This window comes from Sceloporus undulatus, chromosome 2, assembly GCF_019175285.1.
Source record: "Sceloporus undulatus isolate JIND9_A2432 ecotype Alabama chromosome 2, SceUnd_v1.1, whole genome shotgun sequence".
Lineage (NCBI taxonomy): Eukaryota > Metazoa > Chordata > Lepidosauria > Squamata > Phrynosomatidae > Sceloporus > Sceloporus undulatus.
The window spans coordinates 161,552,251-161,577,522 of record NC_056523.1 but is presented as its reverse complement, the minus strand read 5'-3'; the positions used below and the strand labels follow the sequence as shown (position 1 = coordinate 161,577,522).

The following is a 25,272-nucleotide window of genomic DNA, read 5'->3' as shown; positions in this document are numbered from 1 at the left end:
GAGAAACAAGTCATGCCAGACAAATCTAATCTCTTTCTTTGATAAAATTACCAGCTTGGTAGATGAAGGGAATGCTGTGGATATAGTATATCTTGATTTCAGTAAGGCCTTTGACAGGGTTCCCCATGACATTCTCACAAACAAGCTTGTAAAATGTGGGCTGGACAAGGCAACTGTTAAGTGGATTTGTAATTGGTTGACCGGCCGAACCCAAAGGGTGCTCAACAATGGCACCTTTTCATCCTGGAGAGAAGTAACCAGTGGGGTCCCACAGGGCTCTGTCCTGGGTCCAGTGCTATTCAACATCTTTATCAATGACTTGGAGGAAAAAATTGGGGGAATACTTATCAAATTTGCAGATGACACTAAAGTAGGAGGAATAGCTAATACTCCAGAGGACAGGATCAAAATTCAAAATGACCTGAATAGACTAGAAAGCTGGGCCAGAGCTAACAGAATGAACTTCAACAGGGAGAAATGTAAGGTACTGCACTTAGGGCAAAAAAAATGAAATGCACAGATATAGGATGGGAGACACCTGGCTTAAGGAGACAACATGTGAAAGGGATCTAGGAGTCCAAGTAGACCACAAGTTGAACATGAGTCAACAGTGTGATGCGGCAGCTAACAAGGCCAATGCGATTTTAGGCTGCATCAATAGAAGTATCGTATCTAGATCCAGGGAAGTAATAGTGCCACTATATTCTGCTCTGGTCAGGCCCCACCTGGAATATTGTGTCCAGTTCTGGGCGCCACAATTCAAAAAGGACATTGAGAAACTGGAGCGTGTCCAAAGGAGGGCGACTAAAATGGTGAAAGGTCTGGAAACTTTGCCCTATGAGGAACGACTCAGGGAGCTGGGGATGTTTAGCCTGGAGAAGAGAAGGTTAAGAGGTGATATGATAGCCCTATTTAAAAACTTGAAGGGATGTCATATTGAGGAGGGAGCAAACTTGTTTTCTGCTGCTCCAGAGACTAGGACCCGGAGCAATGGATGCAAGCTACAGGAAAAGAGATTCCACCTCAACATTAGGAGGAATTTCCTGACAGTAAGGGCTGTTCGACAGTGGAATGCACTTCCTCGGAGTGTAGTGGAGTCTCCCTCCTTGGAGGTCTTCAAACAGAGGCTGGATGGCCATCTGTCGACGATGCTTTGATCTGGATTTCCTGCATGGCAGGGGGTTGGACTGGATGGCCCTTGCAGTCTCTTCCAACTCTATGATTCTATGATTCTATGATTCTAATTATCTTGTTCTCTTCTGACAAGGTGACATTAAGGAGGCTGGGCCTCTCCTGATTCCAATCAAACCCTTAAATCCTAGTACTCAGACAGCAGCAGCAACAACAACAGAAACCTTGCTGAAACTATAATCGCTTCTACATTTGGCATTTAATTTCCTACTTGTCTCATTGTTTATCCAATTATAGATATTGGACCCATACAGACAGGCCAAAATAAAGCTGCTTCGGGTCACTTTGGAGGTATGCTATTTAAATGCTACATGCATCCTAAGAGGCCAGAAGCCATGCCAAAGCCATGCTTCAGTCCTAAGGACTGCAGCGTAGCTTTGGCGCAGCTTCTGGCTTCTTAGGATGCAGGCATCATTTAAACAGCATACCTCCAAAGTGACCCGAAGCAGCTTTATTTTGGCCTGTCTGTATGGGCCCATTGTTAACTTTTTAAAAAACCCTGAACAACGACTCTGGAGAGGGAGGGGAAAAACTACCCTATACAGGGGCTCTATGGTTTCATAGCAGGGTTGTTGCTCAGAAATAGGGGTTTCTGGCAAGCCCCTAATTCTTCATATGAGGAAGCATGTCTGTCTCTTTGTTTGGAGTTCATAGAATCACAGAGTTGAACCAGAAGGGCCACCCAACCCAACCCTTTATCATGCAGAATACACAATCAAAACACCTTCAACATACAGCCTCTATTTAAAATCCTCCAAAGAGATTTCACCACTCTCTGAGGCAGCATATTCCACTGTCGAACAGCTTTTACTGTCGGGAAGGTCTTCCTAATGTTTAGGTGGAATATTTTTTTCTGTTGCTTGAATCCAATGCTCCATGTCCTAGTCTCTGGAGCAGCAGAAAATAAGCTTGCTCCAGCCTTGTTAGGATATTGGATCCTAAGAAAATGCACAGTTGTGGGACAAACGTGACAGTGTTACCAGAGGTCACAAGGAAGCCATGATGAGTCACAGGATGTGACATCATCATATGGCAGAATGGCATACTGCATGGGGGACATGTACACACGTTACACACTGGGAAGAGGCTGGACTAAATGCCTGAGGATGGCACATGTATATAAGGGAGGAACCTCAGTGAGTGTACAGTGTGGGTGGATGGTGTTATGTGTATAGTGAGAGACTCTGTTGGTGAGACCAAGATATGTAAACATTGGAACGATAAGTAAAAGCCTCCTTGCAAGAACTCAGCATGTTGACTTGTTTGCTGCTTCTGGAAGTGGGAGAAAGAGTTCTCCAGCCTGCACCAAGCTCCGTGTGATTCCTTTAGTGGTTAGCCTGGTGCAAAGTTTCAGCATGATGCACTGCAGTCTGGAGGTCACACAATCGCGCTATGACATTCCTTGAAATATATATATATGGCTATCATGTCACCCCATAATCTTTCTTCTCTTTTTCACGCTAAACCTTCCCAGCTCCCCAAGCCACTCTTCACAGGTTATGGTTTTCAGGCCTTTCACCATTTTGGTCACACTACTCTGGACACTCTCCAGTGTGTCCACATCCTTCTTGAACTGCGGTGCCTAGAACTGGACACAGTATTCCAGTTGAGGTCTGATGTGGAGTTAGGCATTTCTTGGTATATCCTCTCATACTGTCTTTCAGCCAGAGCTGAGGTGACAAACCATGTGTGGCAATCAATTGGCTCTCCCCACGTTGTTGAATTTCAGCTCCCAGTTTTCCTCACCATTGAGGCTGAAGATACTAAAGGCCCTGCCCAGGATTCCATGGGATGTTGCCATGGCAATTAAAGTGGAATTATAACTGTATAGTGTAAAAGCTTTTCAGATTCATAGCTAGGGATGACCAAATGTGTGTCTCATAGTGGGTGAGGGAGGTCCTCAGTAGAATTAGGCTTAGAAGCTTCTGTGCCTTCTCTGACTTTGCCCCCTCAAGAAGGGTCAGACTACAAGTCTCACCATCCTCAAACAATATGGTTATGACTTGGGAGCTTGGGAGAATTGTAGTTGCAGCACATCTGGAGGACATCTGTTTGGGGAAAGATATTTAGATCTGGAGCATTTCCTCTCAAAAAGCCAAGGGAAGCTTAAGGTAAAGGTTGTGAGGACACTGAGCTGCTGCGGAGGGCTGTCATTTTTTATATCAGTCAGAATGAGAACCATTGGGGCATATTGCAGCTGCAGAAATGATCTCTAAAAGAGAAGACAGGAAAACACAGTTCTCTCTCTCTCGCTCTTCTCTTCCCTATCCCATTGCATGTACATTTACCACTGTGATTTCTCTAGGGACTATGGTTATGTAAGTATGGCAGGGTGCCTCTTAGAAGCTGTGTGTGACCTGGTTTGTGATGAGGCACAATTTGTTCTTCTTCCTTCTTCATTTTGTCATGCTCATAACACTGTTGGTGAGATAGTAGGCCTCTGAATTTTATTTGTAACTTTTGCATTCATCTGGTACCTTTCAAAGGGAAATTTTGGACTACACATGTCATAAACTTCTACCAGCATAGTCAATAGTCAAGGAAGATGAAACTTGTAGTCCAGAGCATCTGGACAGCATCAGGTTGGGGACATATTTAATATGTTCACTCTGTTGCTTTCATAATTCTCATAACAGCCACATAAGGTAGGAGAGTGTGATTCCTATCACCTTACAGTCAGGGCTGAGGTAACTCTCACAAGGTCAGTCACAGGTCTTTGCAGCCAAGGTGAGATTTCAACCAGGATCTAATAATGTTGCACCTCACACTCTTCAATGCATTAACAAAAGCTCATCTTTTGTGTGAGTATCTGCTTCGTCTCCCCTTTTAATTTCCATTTTCAGGAAGAAAGAAGCTGAACAGAATAGCTACATGATGTCGTTTTATTGCTAGTGCTGGGAGCTATGCCTCAGGTAGCCCTTATGATGCATTGATGATCTATATCTAGCTGAATCCAGGCAAAATGGAGGTACTTACAGTAGGGGCTCCCAAACCAGGCATTGGGTGGCAATCTCCAGTCCTAGAGGGGATCACACTCTCCTCAAAGGCCTGTGTTCACAGTCTGGGGATGCTTCTTGATCTGTCACTTCACATGAAAAACCAGGTGAGTGTGACGGTCAAGAGCACCTGTTAAAAGCTTCAGCTGATACTCCAGCTGTGCCCTTTCCTGGTACCAGGAGACCTGGAAACTGTAGTGCATGCACTGGTAACCTCACAACTTGATTTTTGTAATGTACTCTACATGGGGTTACCCTTGTGCCTAGTCTGGAAACTTCAATTGGTACAGAATATGGTAGCCAGACTGGTTCATGGATCATCTAGGAGCGATCATATAACACCAATACTGAAGTCACTCCACTGGCTCCCTATTGGTTTCCAGGCACAGTACAAGATGTTGGTTATCACCTTTAAAGCCCTACATGGCTTGGGCCCAACTTAAGCAATCAAGACAGATCTCTTCTGGCAGGCTTTACCAGAATAAGTCCTCGGCCACATAATGATCACTCCATATACCATGGACACTTTCGCACTATGTTTGGATTCTGCCCATGATTATCCCATTTTACTATATTTTAATGTGACTTATGTAATTTTAATTCTCAACTGTTTAATTCTTTTTTAAGGGTGGGATACTGTGTATATTTTGTATGATTTTATATGCTGTTCTCCGCTTTGATTGTTTCTACAAAAGGTGGGATATAAATAAAAGTTTTATTATTTATTTATTATTATATGAAAAAGTGTTGTATGGATGAATGAGCCAATTAATTCAGTCTGTATGCTCTTCTCTATGACCAGGGTCCCTATCCTATTGGTACCATAAAATGTCAATCATGTGGGCTGACCCAATCAGGTCCACTGAAACTGATGGTGTTAACAACCTTTGCATGCCTTAGACTCAGTGGTATTTTAGATTGCATGTACTTCATAGGAGTTTAGGCCACATCATGATTATGGTCACTTCGTGTTTGTTTGTTTGTTCATATCCAGCTCTTCCTGGGTCATGTAGGAATTCCTTTATTCTCTGGTGTTGCATGTGCTCTTTTGCTCTATCTCTCCTTCCTTGCCCTCCATGAAGCATGTGGTCAGCAGAGCTCTCTCTGGATGAGACATCTAACCATCCTAAAAGCTTGTAGTACTGTCTTCTTTACTTACCTTCCTCTGTCTAGAAGATGAACCTGTGTTGATTATGCACAAGTATTCATGAGTAAAGTACTTTTATATACCTTATGAAGATGACTAAGGAGCTTATTGCATGAGGAAAGAAAGAGGAAGTTCAACCAGATAGTAGTAGCTTTCTATGTGCCTTTACACATCACATTGTAGTTCTTCAGTTCTCTTTCCACAGGAGACAGTCATAAAAGCAAGTATTTTGTTGGGTGTATTTTTCCAGCTAGGAAAACCAAGATTCACTTTTACAATCATCTACTGCAGGAAGAGAACGGAAGAACTATGACATCATGTGGCAAGGACATAGCAAAGTGCTACTCCTTCTTTTTTTCTTTGTGTGATAAATTTCTAAGTTTGCTAGATATAGTGTTTGTGGGTGCAGTAGACTGGGAAACTGTTCAAACCTTCTGCCTAGAGCATTAGAAACTCTGCTTGGGAGAGATCCATTAAATCTCTCATATTTCCCAATAGGTTATGAACCCAAGTAAGAACAGTTAACCAGACTGGGATTTGTTTTCCTTTTGTTCTTTTTTTATAGCATCTGCCCCCTATCAGGTACCTACAGGAGCAGTCCCCATCCCCGCCCCAGGTGCCTACATGAGTATTCTTTTTCCTGTGTTACTGATACTGTGAGCAGCTTAAATTAGATCTTTTCAGGGGCAGCCTGTGGTCTGAGCAAGAGACTGAATATCTGGTCCTGAAATGGTGGGGTGAGCCTCCCACACCCTGCTCAGGCCTTATTCTTTCTGTTCCAAACCAAGAAAACTTTTCCAATATTGGTAGCTTTGGTTTACAAGTCTTTACTTAAAATAAATCTAATGTTTGTTTTACTTCTACCCTACTTCAATACTTGATTAATCATTCTAGCTATCAGGCAGTTTGTCTTCAGAGAGCCAATATGCACAGTCATTATGTGGGAAGTATTGATGGGAAATGCACTTGAAAATCCCATAGATACCAATTCTGACAGCCTTTCTCACTCACTTTCCAACCACCATGTGTAAAGTTACGCTTCAGTGGCAAGTGTTAAGTCTCCTCCTCCCTCCCATAATACATCCTCAAAGTTTAATCCAGTGTCTGGCAGCTGGTACAACACAACCAGCTGGCTGCGGGAAATGAAACAAAACATACAAAATTTATTTCTTACATTTCTAGTTTGATCTTCCTCCAAGAAGCTTAAGAGGACACAGATAGTATTCCTGCCTCCATGTTATTCTCACAATAGCCCTGTGAGAACAGTCAGGCTGACAGAGAGTAAATGTCCCTGAGTCACTTAATCTGCAAGCTTCTTGCTTCTGTAAAAATATTTAACTCAACTCTCCCTTGAACACTGATTAATCTGAGAAGTGACTGATGTATAAAACATAGTGTTCACCTTTCTCTACATTTGCAGAAAGTGGCTAGGTATCAAACATGCAGCTAAATATTATGTATAGAAATTGTTATATATCTAGATTTATAGAAATAAATCATCCTTCTACACTACTCAACCTGGCAGATGCTCCACTCCAACATCTGCCCCCTTTGCTGAAAGTCACTCTTATTGGAACTGTCTTCTTTCTTAATGTTGAAGTCCAAGGTTGACATCATCAGATACCTGCCTAGGCCTGCATCTCAAAGTTATTGTTCTCTCACTGCAATCTTAATCATGTTTACCTGTGAATAAGTATAACTGACTTATGTCAGAAGTCAAAACCAACTGGATGGCAAATAAAGTTCTGCTGACCTCAGTGGAGCTTCCTTCTGAAGAGACATCTACTGAATTAATCTGTCAGACAATCTCGTAATTCTCACTTTTCATAGTAGAAGAATCCTGCTTTTGTTATATAAATATGAAAATTTTATTTACTTGCTTTTCTTAGCCCTCTCCTTTTCTTCTGCTTACTCATAAGAGTACAAAGGTAGAATAACTCACTAAAAGTAGTGAAGAGCTATAGTCTGTACCTCTTAGTAATTCAAGATGAGTTTTTCTGGTCTCTTGTCAGCAGTAGTTCTTTATGAGCAAATGCTTTTTTACTACCACCTGTCTCCTCTTTTGAGAGAAATCTCTTCTCCAAATAGAAATTCCAGTCACTTGTCACAAGCACCAAGTCACATAGATTTACGGCACATGGAGTAGGAGAGGGGAAACAAAAAGAACCAGGAGCCATGGCTACAGCAGGAAGCCTTATGGAATATGACGCAGCCAGTATGTTCTGTGTAAGCAAACTCTTCAGGGAAGAAAATGAGATGTCAGGGAGGCTGGAGATGAAAGGGCTGGTACTCTGACAAGAGGAACATGGCTTTGGGGATTCACTCCTAGGCTATTGGGTTAGGGTTACAAGACCCTGGTTGAGATGTCCCACCTATACCTTTGAGAGTGTTTTTAGATGACAGCCAGTGTGGTGTAGCAATAGCAATAGCATTTACATTTCTATACCACTTCATAGTGAACTCATACTCTCTAAGCAGTTTGTAAGCCAGTTGCCCTGAACAAACAGGGTACAGATTTTACCAGTCTACGAAAAGAAGAAAGACTGAGTCAACCTAGAACCTTCTGGGATCAGACTTACAATGTTGTGGCTGCAGTACCGACATTTAACCACTGTGCCACCAGGGTTTCTAAGTAGCTGGACTAAGATGGACTAAATGTTGGACTAAGGACTTTACCATATAAAGCTAAAAAGCAGAATTTTAACAGGATAAATGTGCCTTTGGCAGGTATCTATCTGATGATCTTGTGCCTGTCATGCTTTCACCCTGTTACTATAGTGCACCTTTTCATTGATGGACAAAACCCATCAGTGAGCTCTCAACTGCCCTATTATTGTGTGAAAAGCCTTTTCACTACAATTCCAACATCATACCAGTCATGTGGCAGAACAGGGTCTGATTCTCCTGCCTTCTCTGCCCCCACTCACTATTCCAAAGCAGGCTAACTCCATACCTGTTGGCTGTGTTTTTTAAAAATCTTTTCTTCTTGGGTTTTTTTTTTTTTTTTGGCATACTGACAGCAAAATGATAAAGTAAAATAAAAATAATTTTAATTATTTTAAATCATTTTTGCTGTAATTACACAAACACAACAAAATTAAAATAAATAAACCAAAAGGTACAGAGTTAGCCTGCTTTGGAATAGTGAGTTGGAGGGGGAGAGAGGAGGAGAATCAGACCCTGTTATGGCACTGACTGGTGAAATGCCAGAACTGAAGTGAAAAGGCTTATCACACCCAGGGGCGGGAGCAGTGTGTTTCCAAGCAGTTCAATAAAAGAGGGTTCTGATAAGAAATGTTTTTAAAGTGGTATGTCCCTGTTTCCTTTCATAATGCAATTGCTGTGAGACACAAGGCTGGTGTGATAATAGTCTAGCACTATGGAGCCCAGAGTTCAAATCCTTGCTCAGCCTTGGAAACCCACTGGGTGATCCTGAGCAAGTCTGACTCAACCTCAAAGGAAGGAAATAGCAGATCTCCTGTTTGATGGTAAAAATATTGGCCATGTTGGCAAGGGGAATTGGGGAATTGTAGTTCCAGTTATAGCAAAAAGTGTAGATGTGCAGGCTAATAAAAAGTTAAAAAGCCACAGTTGCAGGTGGGGATGGATGATATGGAGATCTGTATCAGAGAGATCAAAGGTAACCAGCCCGGGCTCCCCTCCAGGATGGAATAAAACTGACTTGAGCATAAATTTGGAGGGATGTGTGGTTTACCTACTCAGTCTATTGCTGTCCTCTGCACACTGGAAGTTTACTGTTTTTTTTCACCAACAAAACTGTCCCTGCAGCCCAAAGACTGAAAAACTAGGACACAAAGAAGGCTTTATTTCCATCCATTCTTTCTGGTTTGTTTTCACTTTTTCTCCACAGGGAAATGTTTCCTTTTATGCCTCAGAAGAAAGTTTTGTGAGCCTCCCAAGGGCTTATCTGGGGGCTGAGTTAACAACATACACCCTTAAATTTACCTCACCTAGAACTACTACATATGTAATTGTTTTGCAGAGCCTGAGAGGAACTAGTGGCTGGTTGATTTGACTGGAGGGAATGTCATCCTGATTAGCAATTGTATCCTGCTACTGTCTCTTGATAGCAGATTTCCTTTCATACATTTCTGAACAGGGGTCTTCTGTATATGCTGCTGTTGTGGGTTTCCTCTCACTTTTACTCCTGAGTAGGAAGTGGTAACCCTGAAGATCATCTAGCTGAGCTGCCACCACCTCATTGATTTTAACTCCTCTTTTCCAATAATTTAGTGGGAAGTTACTGGAGGGAAGGTGACTTGTGCTTTTGCCACCCCTGACTTTGCAGAGGCTTTCTCTCCCCACTCCTCCTCATGATAAGAATCCTATGCCAGTGTGCACAAACACTGAGCAAAAGGCACACGAAAGCATGTGGGAGATAGAAGGTCTTAAAGGAAAGCTTTTTTTATTCTAAACAATCAACCTACATTGACAACATGTATCTTTTTACATGAAAGCACCATCCTTCTGGCAGTTACTTACAAGCAGTTACAGGGTTACAAAACAGCTCAAGTCATATTCAGCCAAGTTTTTAAAAGAACCATAATTTCCCTAATGCATCTAAGACATTACTACCCTACTTACAATACAGGTGTTCTGGGCTTTGGATGTCCATGGGGGAAACAGGGAATCCAGCCTACAACTAAGGACAGCCCGCTAGGTACAGAAGGCACCTCAGTCCCAAGTCTCTCTTTGGCTCTCTGCCTCTGGGTCCCTCTGGGATTTCTGTAACCACTTCTAGAAAGGATCTGGAGCTTGGCACTGGTCATTCTCATTGGCTAGTTTCTCTGTGACTCATCTATGAGGTTAGCCCATAATAAATGTAATCTGACCCAACATCTCATTAACCTTTTGTTTATTATTACTATATTTTATCTGGAGGGGAGACTTTACCCCTCAGCTGTGCTGCCCTGTTAATAGGAGAGCCCATTATCTCAGTGGCATGCTTCTTTGAGCTCAGGCATTTGGAGGATTATAAATGGGCACACAAGGGCAGGAAGCTTTTCAAGCATTTCTGTCCATCGTACTAAAATCTAGGCCAAAATGAATGTCTCATTTCCACTCTTCCCATTATCCTTCCCCAATTCCAATGAACACCCTCCAAAGTGGTAGCATTATTGGAGGAGTGGAAAGAGCAATGCAGTGAGAGCAACCCTTGGGATAATACCATTTTGCATGGGCCACTTGGCCTATCTTCCTGGCATAAGAATGGGAAGTAGAAAGGGCAAAGCCCCCTCTTTAGGTCTCCTTATCTGCCTCTGATGCCACTTAACTAATTTTGGAGGGGAGGATGGGGGGGCAGAGGCATTTAAGGGTTTATGAAGGCTTGAGGAGGGGGTTCTGAACCTCATATTGACTTTGGAAATGAGCTGTTCAAGGTGACTATTTGGATTACAGTTTCTTTAATCCACCAGAGGCCACTCTGACTGCCAGATTCTGGGAGCTGTATTCCAAAAAAAAAAAAAAAAGCAACTTTTCCAAGCTCTGGTATTTCCAAAGTACAAGGAGGAGGAGGAGAAAATAACGCAGTTAATTTCAAATGCATTCAGAAGGAGGCACAGACAAGGTGATCATCTCTATGTCAATCTCTTGTAGTAGAACATAAGAACTGTTTCTGCTTAAAACCACTGAATTTCAATGAGACAAGCTTTGATCTATTTATCTATCTATCTATTGCATTTCTATGCCGCCTTTCTCTCAGATGGGACTCAAGGCAGCTCATGGTGATTTTTCTTTGACGGCTCTTTCACATATGCAAGTCAACACTTGATGGAGTTTAGCTTTTACTTAGTAATCAGTATTCTTGTATAAATGAACTTTTCAGCTCATACCTGTAATAATAAGTTTGGATTTTTGAGAGTTTTTCCCAGATGGAACACACATACAGAACTCTCTCTCATGTATTTGTGTATGAGAATCTAATGCCACATGCAAAGATGGCAAGAGGCAGGGGACTCAATGCACATACACAGGCCAATGGAGATCTGAGAGGGGAGTACTTGTCCCTCTCAAAGAAGGCTGGGAATCAAGTGGCCCTCCAGAAATATTTGGCATGCAGCTCTCCTTATCTCTCATCGTGAGGTATGCTGTCTGGGACTGTCTGGGAACTGTCCAGATGTCCAGCAACATCTGGTGGGCCACATGATTCCCATTCTTGCTGTAAAAGGATTAGGAGGTCAGAGCCAGGAGCATCTGCTCTTCTGATAGGGAAGTCTTGGGGTGGGTGTTTAAATGAGAAGCTTGTTTAAAAACTGACAGCTGTCCATGGTGCTGAACTGCTATTCCATTTTCCTGCTTATCGCTGTAGATGCCACCCAACTGGAATCCCAAAAGCCTCAGCCAGATGCTGTTATTTGTACTTGTATTTCAGGCTTGCTGAAGAAATTAGTTTTGTTTTTTTCCAAGTAGGGGTAAAGACATAATCCTAAAATCTTGTCTTTTAATGCAAATGTTATTTTCCCACCCCACATCAAGTTGATTAAAAAAAACAAAAAGCTTATTTCAGATCTGGCTATGCCTTAGTTATATCTGGGCTGGACTGCTGCCTTGTGCATTGTGTGGAGCTTCCCCCTAAGGGATCTTTTCAAACTTTAACAGGCCATGAATGTGACTGCTATATTGCATGGTATCATATTTTGCATATTGTGAAACAACTTGACCAGCTGACAGTTTGTTTTGGGGCATCATGAAAAGTGTGTCTGATTGCCTTGAAAGCTTGAATGTTTTAGGTCCAGAACACCTAAAGAACAGTCTCCTTCCATACTAGTTGGCCTGACATTTGTTAAAGAGGTCTTTTTTGTGTCTTGCCTGAAGGCTTGGTTGGGGTCGATAAGAGAAAGAGCCTTCTCAGTGGCTGCACCCAACTGGCATCACACCTATGTAATTCAGATGCCTCTTTAGCCTTTAACCTCCTTTCACTGGCCAGAAAGAGTTTTTCTTCTCCACCAACAAGTGGGCTTTTCCCTTTCTGTGTAGAAGAATGTTTGTTTCTGCCTGTTCTGTGTGCTTCCCTAGTATTTTGTTTTATATTCTGATTTCATGGCAGGGGTGGGAATCATGCAGAGCAATCCTTTAGATGCTGTTGAACTACAACTGCCAGCCATCCTTATTACTGTTGGGTATGCAGGCTAGGGCTGCTGGGAGTGATAGTCCAGCAGCATCTTGTTTTATGGTGTCAATATGATTGTAATGGTCATAAGTCACCCTGAGTCATGTATTTGAATTAGGAGAGTGAGGCAGATTAAATTTAAAACTAAAAACATAGAAAGCTATGATAAAAGTATACTTCTTTACTGGCAGGTAAAATTATACATAAAATAGTAATCAATGATGATACAGAAAATAGTAATCAATGCAAGAAAAAGAGCTCCATTAAAATCTGAAAGGACACATTGCATATTCTCATTCTGATTGGCCCCCACAACTAATGGGTCTTTAGTCTGATCTAATAAGGAGATTCTTGTGTGTGTGTGTGTGTGTTTTTTTTTTTTTTTTTTTTAATAGAAGGAAAACTAATGGACATCAGTTCCACCAGCAGGAATGAAGGCAACAGACCCTTTGCAATATATATCCAACACAGCACCATATCTAAACTGACATAATTGTCCCTGCCAATGCTGAATACGCCTGCCCTGGGCCTGGAAAGCATTCACTTCCCTGACATTTCCACAAATCTTTGCTGGTGGAACTGATGACACAATGTGTATATCTACTCCTTCAGCCCTCTTAACCCTTCATGGGCATGGCAGCCTTTTAAAGAGTACCAGTATCTCAGATGACATGGATCTTATTTTTTCTAATGTTCCCAAATTATTCCTTTCAAATGTGTGGGCAGTACACATTGTGGATATATTCCAACAAGAATAATTGTACAGTGGGCCCTTGCTGTCTGCTGGGGTTAGGTTCCAGGACCCCCCATGGATACCAAAATCAATGGATGCTCAAATCCCATTATATACAATAGCATAGTTAAATGCTGTCCCTTATATAAAATAGCAAAATCAAGGTTTGCTATTTGGGATTAATATATTTTTGGAATATTTTCAGGCCATGGATAATTGAATCCATGGATAATGAAATCCATGGATATGGAGAGCTGACTGCAAAGTCTTTTTGTGCCACAAGTCCCATTCATGTCTATACTGAGCACATTCCAGAAATATTGTTGCCCGCTGACTTCCATGTCAGTGGGATGGTGAAGCCACTGTGAGTTTCAGCCTGAACATTAAAGAGGCTAGGATGCTGAATAATACATTGAAAATGAGTTCAGAGCCTTGTATAGATCTTTTACATTTCAGACTGAAACCCAAAGCAGATTCACTACCACTGACAAGACACCACTGGCCACAACTGAAGACCCTACACAAGGGATTTTATGATAAGGTGAAGGACACATCAGTGGTCACACTACATTTGATGTGCTTCAGTAATGGGACAGTATGGAGCACTTTAGGGAATCTTTACACATAGCTTCACTGGGCTATCAATCACATGGACAAATATCTTTGTGAAGGGAGAATGCAGCCGAACCTTTAGTTCACATTTCTGCTGTGTGGAGTTTCCCCCCAGTAACATTGAAATGGCAGTGTCTTAGAACATAGTGCTTCTAAAACTATCTGGTGTGGGGAACCAGAATTTATTTGTCCCTAATGTGCCATGGTCTGGTATCATATTTGTGCTCATTGAGTACCACTGTTTCTTTGTGAAAATTCTTTAGGGGCTGGCAGTTGATGGCTCATGGTTCAGCACTGGCCCATGTACCACCACTTTTAGTGGTACTGCTATAATCCACCCAGATTAAAGCCAAACAAAATAAAAATGCAAAGATAAGCCACTCTCACCATTTTACTTGTTACAAAAATAAGAAAGAAAACAATTGCTGTTTTTCCCCTCTCTCCTGTTTGGTTTGTAACATCTTGCCTGGTGAAGAAGCCCATGGAGCTTCAAAAGCTTGCAACAAGTATATTGTGCATTTTGGTTGACCAATAAAGGTATCACTGATGGATATCTGTTTGTATTTGTTAAATGGCCAACACAGCTACCCCTGCATATTTTCCATCTTATTTGTTAGTCCTTTAAGAAGTCTGTGGTGGTTTTGCTCACATTTAAGAAATGAGAAAATTGAGAATCTAGGTCATGTCAGGATTCAACAGCTGCCAGTGTCTTCCACTTTGTTTTTTAGCCTTGCTCTGTAGTGAAATGCACATATTACAATTTCTTGCTTTCTGAAATGCAATTGGGTTGTTTCTGTTCCTACCCTCATATTATTATTATTCTATAATGTTTCCAGGAGATGATCCATATTTCCTCTTGCCCTTTATATGCGCACATGAGCAGACAGCAATGTAGCACACACACACACACATGCACACGCACACGCACACGCACACACACTGTCCAATTGCGCCAAATTAAAATGTGGATCTTGATATCTATGATATGGAGATAATGTGCCCCCAAACAAGCAGAAATGTAGTACCAAGACTTTGGCTCTCTAGAATATTGGCAGGGAGCAGCCTTTTTCAGTGCCTCTTCTAAACATGCTGGCAGATTTACACTGCCCCAATACGATGTAGGACCATGTCTATGGTGTGCAAGATCATGTTTGAAACTGAATCCTGTATGAATTTCACTATGTCTGTGCACACTGCAAGTGTGCTGACCAGGTGCAGTTCCCTTTTGTTGGGTGTTCAATGGGTGGAAGGGATGCATTTCTCTACTACATATGTGTTGGCAGATATAGCATATACCCACCATTTGGTGTGTTGTTGTGTGCCTTCAAGTCCTTTCTCATTTATGGCAGCCCCAAGGCAACCCTATCATGACACTTTTTGGCAAGATTTGTTCAGAGGGAGTTTGCCATTGCCTTCTCCTGAGGTTGAGAGGGTATGACTTGCGCAAGGTCACCCAGTGGGTTTCTGTAGTTGAGTGAGGATTTAAACCCTGGTGTCCCAGTGTCCTAATCCTACACCCAAACCACTACACCATGCTGACTCTTACACATGTCATTGGCTCTTTTAATCTTTGATGAACACTGCAGCTTTCAAGACATTGCCAGCAACTCATTTCATCTGCACTTTTTTGTCATCTACATTTTGAGTGATAACTCTCAAACACCAAGGGGAGGAACCCATAACATGTCAGCGTGGGAGACAAAGCTCGTGTTAAATGGTTGGAACTATATGAACAGAACATAGATAATTCCTTATTCATTTTTGAAATGTTTTAATCTGAGATAAATGCTCACAGTTTTAAAATATTTGAATTCCTATTACTGCTCCTTTTGGATTCCTCAACTATGGCATGAACAAAATGGGAGATGAAGCACATGTTATGCTGCTGGTACTATATGAACAGATCCTCATTTATTTTTTAAAAAAATTACCGAAGGGGGACACACCAAATTCCTCCCAACCACCCCTATCCCAAAGGGGAAAAAAATTGCGCATTACCTAATGCTTTCTTCTTTTTTTCCTAGGTGGAAAAATTTGCCAAATGCTTGGATCCAAATGACTTGGGCAAGATCAACTTCAAAGATTTCTGTCATGGAGTGTTTGCTATGAAAGGTAGGCATTGTGATTGTTTCTTTTGCTATTGCCAGTGTCATCATCTTCATCCTTTTCTGTATCATTAGCCTTACCTTTAACATTATCATTGCCCTTAAGGGGATTTGGAGTTGGTACTCCTGGTAGTCTCCTATTAAGGTATTGTTAAGGGATTGAGCAGGTCTACCTCTCCTTAATTTCAATAAAGGAATAAATGCTCCCAGTCACACTACTGAACCAAATCATTACTGAAGACCTATACCTGGGGTAGACAACTTCTGAGGATCACAGTACTATTTTGGCCTTCTCAGAGACAGTCAGACCCACCCCTCATAGCCTAAATAAACCCAAAATTGGGCCAAGGTGTTAAGGGTTGGTTTTGCCACTCTCCCAAATTTGGGTGGGTGTGGATCAAAGGACACTAGTACCCTAGCATGTAGGCTGCCCTTTGTTCACTGTTCACCCCAGCCCTCAGTAATCATGTAAGTATTGCAGCTTGTCTACTTGAATAGATTCAGGAGCTCCATTCAGTTCTTAAAAGTACTCAGGACAGAGGATGTACTTGCTAGCTTTTTCCCCTTCATTAACACCCCAACTCCATGCAGCCTTTCAGAGGACTGGAGGAAAAGATCTGGAATGGTAAACGTGCTTTGTGGGATTATAACACTGCAGAACCCAGTGGTATGAGGATGGAAGGCCAGCAAACATCTCCCTGCTCATCATGTCAGCAACTGAACATCCAGATAGAGCTATAATGTTTTAATTTAAGAACTATATTCAGAGGGCAGGATCCAACTCTACACTTCCACTGGTGGAACAGCACACTCCAGCTGAAGGGGTGATCTCCCCTTCCCATGACAGCCCTTCTCATCCCATGTACCAGAAAAGCCTGTTCCAGATGGAAATCCCTCTGGGATTGCAGTTCAGGCATCTCTGAGGGCTTTAGTGAAGAGGGAAAAGGAAGAGGGTCCTATCACACAACTGTGGCATCTGATGGCAGTGAATTTACTCTGAGCTGTTCAAGGTGCTTTCATTGCTGACAGAAAGAGAGCAAAGATGGAGCCATCCTAGTCTTTCTAGACAATGAGTTCTAAAGACTGGGAGCAGCCACCAAGGAGGCCCTCTCCCTTGTTCCCACCAAATGAGCCTGAGAAGGTAGTGGGACAGAGAGAAGGGCCTCTTGAGATTATTGTAAAGCTCTAATAGACTCATAAAGGAAGATACAGTCCTTCAAATAGCCTGGACCCAAGCCATATAGGGCTTTATAGGTCATCACCCTATATGAAATGGACCAGCAGCCATTGCAGCTGTTATAACAAGGGAGTTGTTTGCCCCCTGTAGCTAGTCCCAGTTAGTCTGGCAGCAGCTCTTTGAGCCAATTGATGCATCTGAGGACTTTCAAAGGGAGACCCACATAGAGCGCGTTAAAGGGAAAGGGAAAGGGAAAGGTAACTTTTGTTCTCCTTTCCCTGGTAATTTAGTGCATCATTTTATGTAACTGATGAAGTTTGCTGATGTCCATGGAAGTTTATGTCATAATATATCTATAAGTCTTTAAGATGCCATAATGCATTTGTAAATCTTTGATAAGTTCCAGTGTTTTATTTCCTAAGCTTTGAACACACACACACACACACACACACACACACTTGAAAGATGATCACCCTCTAGTGGCTATGTCTAAAAGTTCCCTTTCCTTATAAAATTATCTTCCTTTCTGAAATGAAATTATCATCATCATCATCATCAGGATCGAGGTAGGGAACAACAATTAACAGACAACAACATCAGTTAAAACAGACGTCGGTTTAAAAGGACAACTGAGATGGACACATGTTAAAACAATCCATATTTAAAATTCATCATTTAAAACTGGCAATTTAAACATCATCTGGATAAGCCTGCCAGAAGAGACTGGTTTGTAATGCTCTTTTAAATTCAAACAGCATATTCAGCTGTCAAATCACTTGAAATGATTTTTACTACAATTTTTTAAAAAATCCTACTAATTTAACTATAAATTTGAATGCTTCTTTATTTGTAAATTCCAGTCAGAGTGTAAATGGTATCCAATAAATAAATAAATAAATAAATAAATACTTTGCAAATGTATTTCCTAAGAGTACAAGTGCTATACAGGTTGTGTGAAACATTCTCTCTCTAGACCAACCTGAAGTTCACAGATGCTTTTTAAAGCAAATAACAAAGGTTTTTAAAAGGCGGTGGAACTAATGCTCCCAATATTAGCAAATATAGACATTAATTTTGGAAAATGCTCCCTTAGATTTCCCCAATCCCATGTGCCAAACTACAGGCCCCATTATTATTAGCCAACACAGCCACCTGCCATCTATGAGTCTATAGTCTAAACAGTGATTCCCAAACTTTGGTTCTCCTGGTGTTTTGGATTTCATCTCCCAGAAGCCCTAGATGACTTAGCCAACAGCCAGGAATTCTGGGAGCTGAAGTCTAAAACATCTGAAGGACCAAAGTTTGGGAATCACAGGTGGAGAGCAGAGAGCAGGTTGCTCTAGTTAGAAAATCAGTGTTTGGAATGTAATACAGAGAAAAGTGGTGAAATGTTCACAATTTAGTGGTTGCAACTAAATGCGAAGAGACCATCTAGTTGACTCTGCTTGTTTCTAGCAGCAGCATTCAATTTTCTCACAGCTTTTCCTGTCTTTCAGGTGGTAACAAAGTCAGCCTAAGCCCAGCTCAGGCTCCAGAGTCTTCAATCACTAGATTTTCTAAGTTGGGAGCACCTGCCCATTTTACATCACCACCAGAATTCTTTTTTCCTCTTTCTCTGGATAATATCTTCTTTCAGCACAGTGCTTGTTCAGCCTTTCCCTTCTGCTCACTTTCCTACCCACCACTTACCAGGCAGCAAGGCCTTTTCTCTCACACACATGCTGTCCTAACATTTGAAGAAGAGGGTTGGTGAGAGGGCTCTACAGAGGAAAATAGCAGTTGTACTTTGCAACTGTTTTTTTTACCATTCCTCTGGCTCACGTGGAACTGCCTAGAGACCCTCCAGTAGGGTTGCCATAAGTGAGGACCTCCAAACTGGGACAAATGTAGGGCAACATTTTCAAATGTAGGACACATTTTTGGAAAAAAGGAGGATGCGCAAAAAATTGAGGTTTTTTAAAAAAATGTTAATATAAATGCATGTTTTTAGGCATGATCAAAATGGAGGACATTTTGGCATTATTCCTAGACAGATGGCAGAAATGTATTTGCCCTCGGGTTCAACTTTACTTCTCAGAAGTGTGTACTTGGGCAAGGGATAAAAACAAGCAATAATAAAATTTAATAAAATAAAATAAAACAAGCAATAATAAAAATTAATAAAATGAAACAAAAACAAGCAATAATAAAAATTAATAAAATAAAACAAAAACAAGCAATAATAAAAATTAATAAAATAAAATAAAAACAAGCAATAATAAAATTTAATAAAATTAAATAAAACAAGCAATAATAAAAATTAATAAAATAAAATAAGTATTTTATATTTTTAAAAATAATTTCAACCTCCCCCCCCAAAAAAAACCCCAAGGCAGACCTAATGGCCACTGACTCAGCTTTCCTCCTCCTCCTCCTCAAGGCTATGGAATCCTGGGAACTGTAGCTCTGTGGACCATTCAGGCTTTTTTTGTCAAGAGAGCTCTGGTGCCACAAGAAACTACAATTCCCAGAATCCCATAGCAATGAGCCATGGATGTTTAAGGGGGGGGGTCAAACTATTTCTGCAGCCTTTTGCTACTCCAAAGCCTTCTATTATTTACCAGCAACTTGCAAGGGAAAACCTCTTCCTTCACCAAGCCATTGAAAACCAACCCAAATGGAGGGCTGATTGCTTCTTTCCCATTGGTCAGCTTCGGGAGAAATTTGCATATTACAAGGAAAGGTGTTTAGGGCCTTAAAAACGATCCTGTGATAAAGAATTACAACAATACTGAGTGGTAGACATTTAAAAGATGAGGCATTTAGGCTCCCAGGGAAACAGAAACGATTGATGGCCTTTTTTTTTCCTCACTGTAACCTGGAAAGTCAGGCCTCTTGCAGGGTATATATACCCAGTGGGCTGGCAACAGCTCTGAGTGGGAGGTGTCCTGAAGACCTGCTCTCTAGGCTGAGCCAGGCAGGGAGGGTGGCACACAGCCATGGGGAGGGCTGGAGCTGCCTCCAGGGCCTCTGGGGGGGAGGAGTCCCAGGGGCGGGGCCAAACCGGGGTGGGACTGTATGGCCCTGCCCCAAACCGGGAAAGTCCCACCCATGGGCGGGACATGGCAACCCTACCCTCCAGAGAAATCAATATGCCAGGCCTAACTGCAATTTATATGTTAAATCAGGGAAGCCTGCCATCTAGTAACTGAAGTTGGTATTCCAGGTGCAGGCAAATTTAAATGGACTAAAAATTGTAGATGCATTTGAACAACTGAATATAATCATCATCATCTTATTTCTATTTCCCGCCTCTCCCAATGGATCGAAGAGGGATTGCAAGTATAAAACCACAATAACATCTAGATTACAATAAAATATAATCACTTAAAAATACAATTCAGGACAATAAAAACATAATCTAACATGCAGTATTACAGCCACAAGTAGGATTTTCCTTAGGTTCCTCATAGAAGATTGGGTGGGTAGGCCCGCCGAAAGAGATCTGTCTTTAGTGCCTTCATAAAGGCATTTAAGGTGGTAATAAGATGGATCTCTTCCGGCAAGTTGTTCCATAACTTAGGGGCTATGGCTGTATATGCTCTGTGGGAAGTTGTTGTTAATCTGGTCTTTGGGTATTCTAATAAATTCTTCCCAGATGTTCTGAGAGTGCAGGGCGGATTATGTAGGGAGAGGCATTCCCTCAGGTAACTTGGGCCTGAGTCATGTTGGGCTTTAAAGGTAATAACCAACACTTTGTATTGTGCCTGGAAGCTAATTGGCAACCAATGAAGGGATTTTAGAACCGGTGTTATATTGTCTGACCTAGATGATCCAGTGACCAGTCTGGCTGCTACATTTTGAACTAGCTGAAGCTTCCAAACTTGGTACAAAGGTAGCCCCATGTAAAGCGCATTACAGAAATCAAGACGCGAGATTACCAGTACATGTACCACTGTTTCAAGGTCCTTTTGGTCCAGGTAGGGACGCAATTGGCATATCAGCCGAAGCTGGTACCAAGCTGAATAACCATGAAGTGCCCACCCCTAGGGTCTCCTTAGTACACATGCCAGTTATCAAGTGTCTAGATTTATCAATCATGGACCTATGATGAGGTCTCTCTCCCTCTCACCCCCCCCCCCCCCCCAATTTGTACAGGTTAAACATCCAATCAGTTGTGCATTGCCTCTTAGTATTGCTGTTTTCTGGGCAGCAAAATTTCAGTAACTATCAGGCATCTCACTAAAATCAGACCAGGACAGAAACCTGCTATAGGTGTTCTACCAATATTTTGGTTTGTTTGCTTTTTGCATTTCTGCAGATCTGGAAGAATTTGCAGTAGCATTTATGCATGCATAGACAATCCCCTCCATCCCTCCTTAACCAGATACAAGATGCCTACTTGCACATCTTACAGTACAGAGAAGGGAAAGTCAAAATTGTTCTTTCCTTTGTGTCTAATGGTGATGCATTAATTCCACACATTGGCATATTCTAGGCTGTCAGCCAAGTGCATGTCTGCATTAGGAAAACATATGTATATGTGTCTCAGGCTAGCCTGGGTCATGTCATGGCCAGCCAAGATCAGCTCTCGGAGGATGAGGAGGAGGATGAGCCTCCTCCAGAGCAAGGGCTGATTGAGGCAACGCCAGGTGCTGTTCCTGCCCTGCCAGGTCCCAGCTGTGATCCTCCAGTCCCAGAGGAGGAGGTTCAACCAGGTCCTAGTGCCACAGAGAGGCTTCCTTCGGTACCACAGCCTAGTGGTGAGTCTGGAGACGAAGCTTGCCTGCAGGTGCCTTCTTACAAAGAGAGAAGAGCCGAGAGTTCTTGCAGACGCAGATCACAGAGGATTGCCGAGAGGCAATCAGCCAACCAGCCTCAGGTGGCACGAGGGAGAGTTTCCCTTACTTAAGTGGGAGAGAGACTAATGCTGGTTGCTAGAGTTTATTGCATGATCCCTCGGCGTGATTGCTGCTAGCTCCTAGTATCTAGATTCTCTGTTACCTTGACCTCGGACCGGACTACGTTATCTCTTGGATGTTTTGACCCTGGACTGTTTGACTACGCTGTTTCCCGGTATCCTGACTTCGGTTTGACTTTCGGAACGTTGGAATCTCTGGAATCCTGACTTCGGCTCGTATTCTTGACCTGCCCTCGGACTGCTTCTTTGCTGGGTCTGCTTTACTTCCACTGAACTAAAGGCTCTGTTATCAGCTACGGTCAGTGTTGCTGGCAGCTTTCCCGGACAGGTCAATACATTCACCCATTTGTATTGTGCTCGCCATGCAAACCTTCCAGGATGCCTGTAAAATAAAAAACAACAACCTGGAAATGGGATTTCATGGATAAGCAACACCTTTTTCAAACTGGCAAATGAACCTTAGGCAAACCGATTGGAAAATTATCTGCATGGCCACAGAGAACTTCCATGTATGCTGGGAAAGAATCAGGAGGAGATGGTTCTGGCCTTCATGGCTTACTAATAGGCTTTCTGGAGACACCTGACTGGCAATTTTAGGAAGTGATGCTGGACTTGTTGTGAGCCTTCAAGTCATTTCTCAATTATGGCAACTCTAAGGCAAACCCATGATGGGGTTTTCCTGGCAAAATTTATTCAAAGGAGTTTGCCTTTGCCTTCCTATGAGGCAGAAAGAGTGTAACTTGCCTGAGATGACCCAGTGGGTTTCCATAGCTGAGCAGAGATTTGAACCCTGGTCTCCAAAGTCATAGCCTAATGCTCAAACTACTACATCATGCTGTCTTCTGGACTTAAATCTCATCCAGCATCAGGATTCATGTTATGTTCACCTCCAAAAATAAGCCAGCACCTGGACAGAAAACCACCAAGCCAAGGACAAGAGAGCCAATGTGACATACCGGTTTGAGTGTTGGCCTATGACTCTGAAGACCAGGATTCAATTCCCAGCTTAGCCATAAAACCCACTGGATGACTTTTGGCAAGTCAAATGCTCTCAGCCTGGAGAGACAATGAAGCTTACTGCACTGTTCCTCTTGGGTCTGTTCTGAGAACAGAACGGAAGGAGCAAGAACGAGTGCGGAACGAGTGGGGGACGGATTTTACCACACACTCCAGTCCCTCACTCGTTCCGTTCCCCCTCTCTTCCATTCCCATTCCGTTCCAGAGGGGGGAATTTTTGAGAACTGTTCAGAACAGTTCTCAAAAGCGTTCCCTCTGGAACGGAATGGGCACGGAAGAGAGGGGGAACGGAATGAGTGAGGGACTGGAGTGTGCGGTAAAATCCATCCCCCACTCGTTCCGTTTCCTGCCGGGCCATTCTGAAAACGGCCCTGAAGACCTGTGCGGTAAGCTTCAATGGCAAACCTCCTCTGAACAAATACAGTGCGTCCTCGCCTTACGCGGGGGATCTGTTCCGGATCCTGCCGCGTAAGGCGAATTCTGCCTATGCTCGAGCCCCATTGGAAACAATGGAGCTCGTGCGCGGCGGCGCGGTGGCGCAGCGGCACAGGCGCAAGCGTCCATTCAATTGAATGGGACATGCTGCCCCTTCTACCCCGCGCGCGTGCCGCGGCTTGAGCGCATACGCTCAAGTCCGCGTATGGCGTGCCCGCATATGGCACGGGCGCACTGTATTGCCAATAAAACTCCATGATAGTTTCAGCTTGGGGCAGTGGTTCTCAACCTTCCTAATGCCACAACCCTTTAATACAGTTCATCATGTTGTGGTGACCACCATAAAATTATGTCCTAAAACCATCGGAAATATGTGTGAAAGGGCTGGTTGACCCCCATAGGTTGAGAACCGCAGTCTTAGGGTCTCCATAAGTTGGGAACGACTTGAAATCACACAACAACAACAACAACAACAACAACAACGAGACTATGTGCATCATTCTGAGTTGCTTGGAGAAAAGTCTTTATTTATTTATTTACGGTATTTATACCCTGCTCTTTAGCCCTAAAGGCTCTCAGAGTAGCTTACAATTATTATTAATTTTAATTATACAGTTCCCTCTGCTCAGGCTCATAAAACGAGAAGGGAATGGTGGCAGGGAAGAGATCAAGTCCAGTGGTTCTTCTCTCCCTCTGAGGCCTGGACCATGGCAGATGGACTGGAGGAAGGGCCCTTCTTCTTGCTCTGGCTAGCCCTGATGGAGTTGGGCCTGCCTTTTCACTCCCTCCCAGGTCAGATGATGTCAGATGGAATGGAGGGAGGGTTCTTCTTCTTGAGGCTAGGCCTGATGGAGTTGGTTAAAACCAACCATGATAAGTGAATAACTGCAAAAATAAGTGCAAGTGCTAAGTAAGGCAACTCGAGCCTCCTCTCCTAATACAGCACAAAAGTGAAGACTCTTTGGGTCACAATTGTTTTAGTGTACAATTCCCATCTGCCTCACTCTGGATAGCCAATGATATGGAATTCTAGGAGATGTGGTCCAAAACATCTAGAAGCCAAAGGTAAAGGTGTATGTAGCTTACTAGCTTCCGTTGGTTTCTTTCCTGGTCTTAATGTCTGCTGTCTTTCCTAACCTGTGGTAAAGAGCATCAATAGAGCACAGCAAGTGAGGGAAAGAGGCAGGCAAATAGGTTAGGGAGGAAGAATTGCCTTTCTTTCACCTTCATACTGAAGAATAGAAAGATGTGCGTGCTCTGTTTGATCTGCAAGGTGACAATCCTAAACTGGGATGCACCAAGACAGAAGCCTCTCTGGGAGTGTCTAAGATTCAGATGGCTCTTTGGACAGGATTTGGCAGGTGGCAACAGTATGGTCCTTGGGCTTCTTGTGGCTCACCATGGCCTTTGGCATACCCCCAGCACTCCAACATCCCATCAAAAAAATGTGGTGCCTAATGTGACCAGTCCTATCCCCAGAAGTCTCCAGAGCCATTTAAAGCCTATTTCATCCCCCTCAGGAGACTGTTTTAGCATTTGCCCTCAAAGCTAGAGGAAATGGGGGTATAGCTCCCTAACATCCAGAAACTGTGTGAAAACCTGCCCCCAAACCCCAGCGGCCACCCAACTGTACTGTGGGGCAAATTCCCACCACTTGTTGCCTTTCGAAAGTTTTGGATTCATGATGCTCATTGGCCAGGCTGGCTAAGGGTTATCAGAGTTGTCATCCAAAATCTTGGGAGGGAGTCGTCAAGTTGGAGAAGACTGCTCTAAGGAATGCCAGAATTTGAACCCAATATGGTGATGCCTGTCAATCCTGAGCCCCCTTAT

At 42.8% G+C, this 25,272-nt stretch overlaps 1 protein-coding gene across 3 annotated transcripts in view; it reads left to right on the top strand.

Moving 5' to 3' along the window:
• RAB11FIP4 (RAB11 family interacting protein 4) overlaps positions 1-25,272 on the top strand; it is a 274,208-nt gene that overhangs the window by 49,700 nt on the left and 199,236 nt on the right. For all 3 annotated transcript variants that reach the window (XM_042453654.1, XM_042453653.1, XM_042453652.1), the window contains exon 2: positions 15,833-15,920. In XM_042453654.1, coding sequence (XP_042309588.1) covers positions 15,833-15,920 — 88 coding nt within the window. The remainder of the gene's footprint in view (positions 1-15,832; positions 15,921-25,272) is intronic.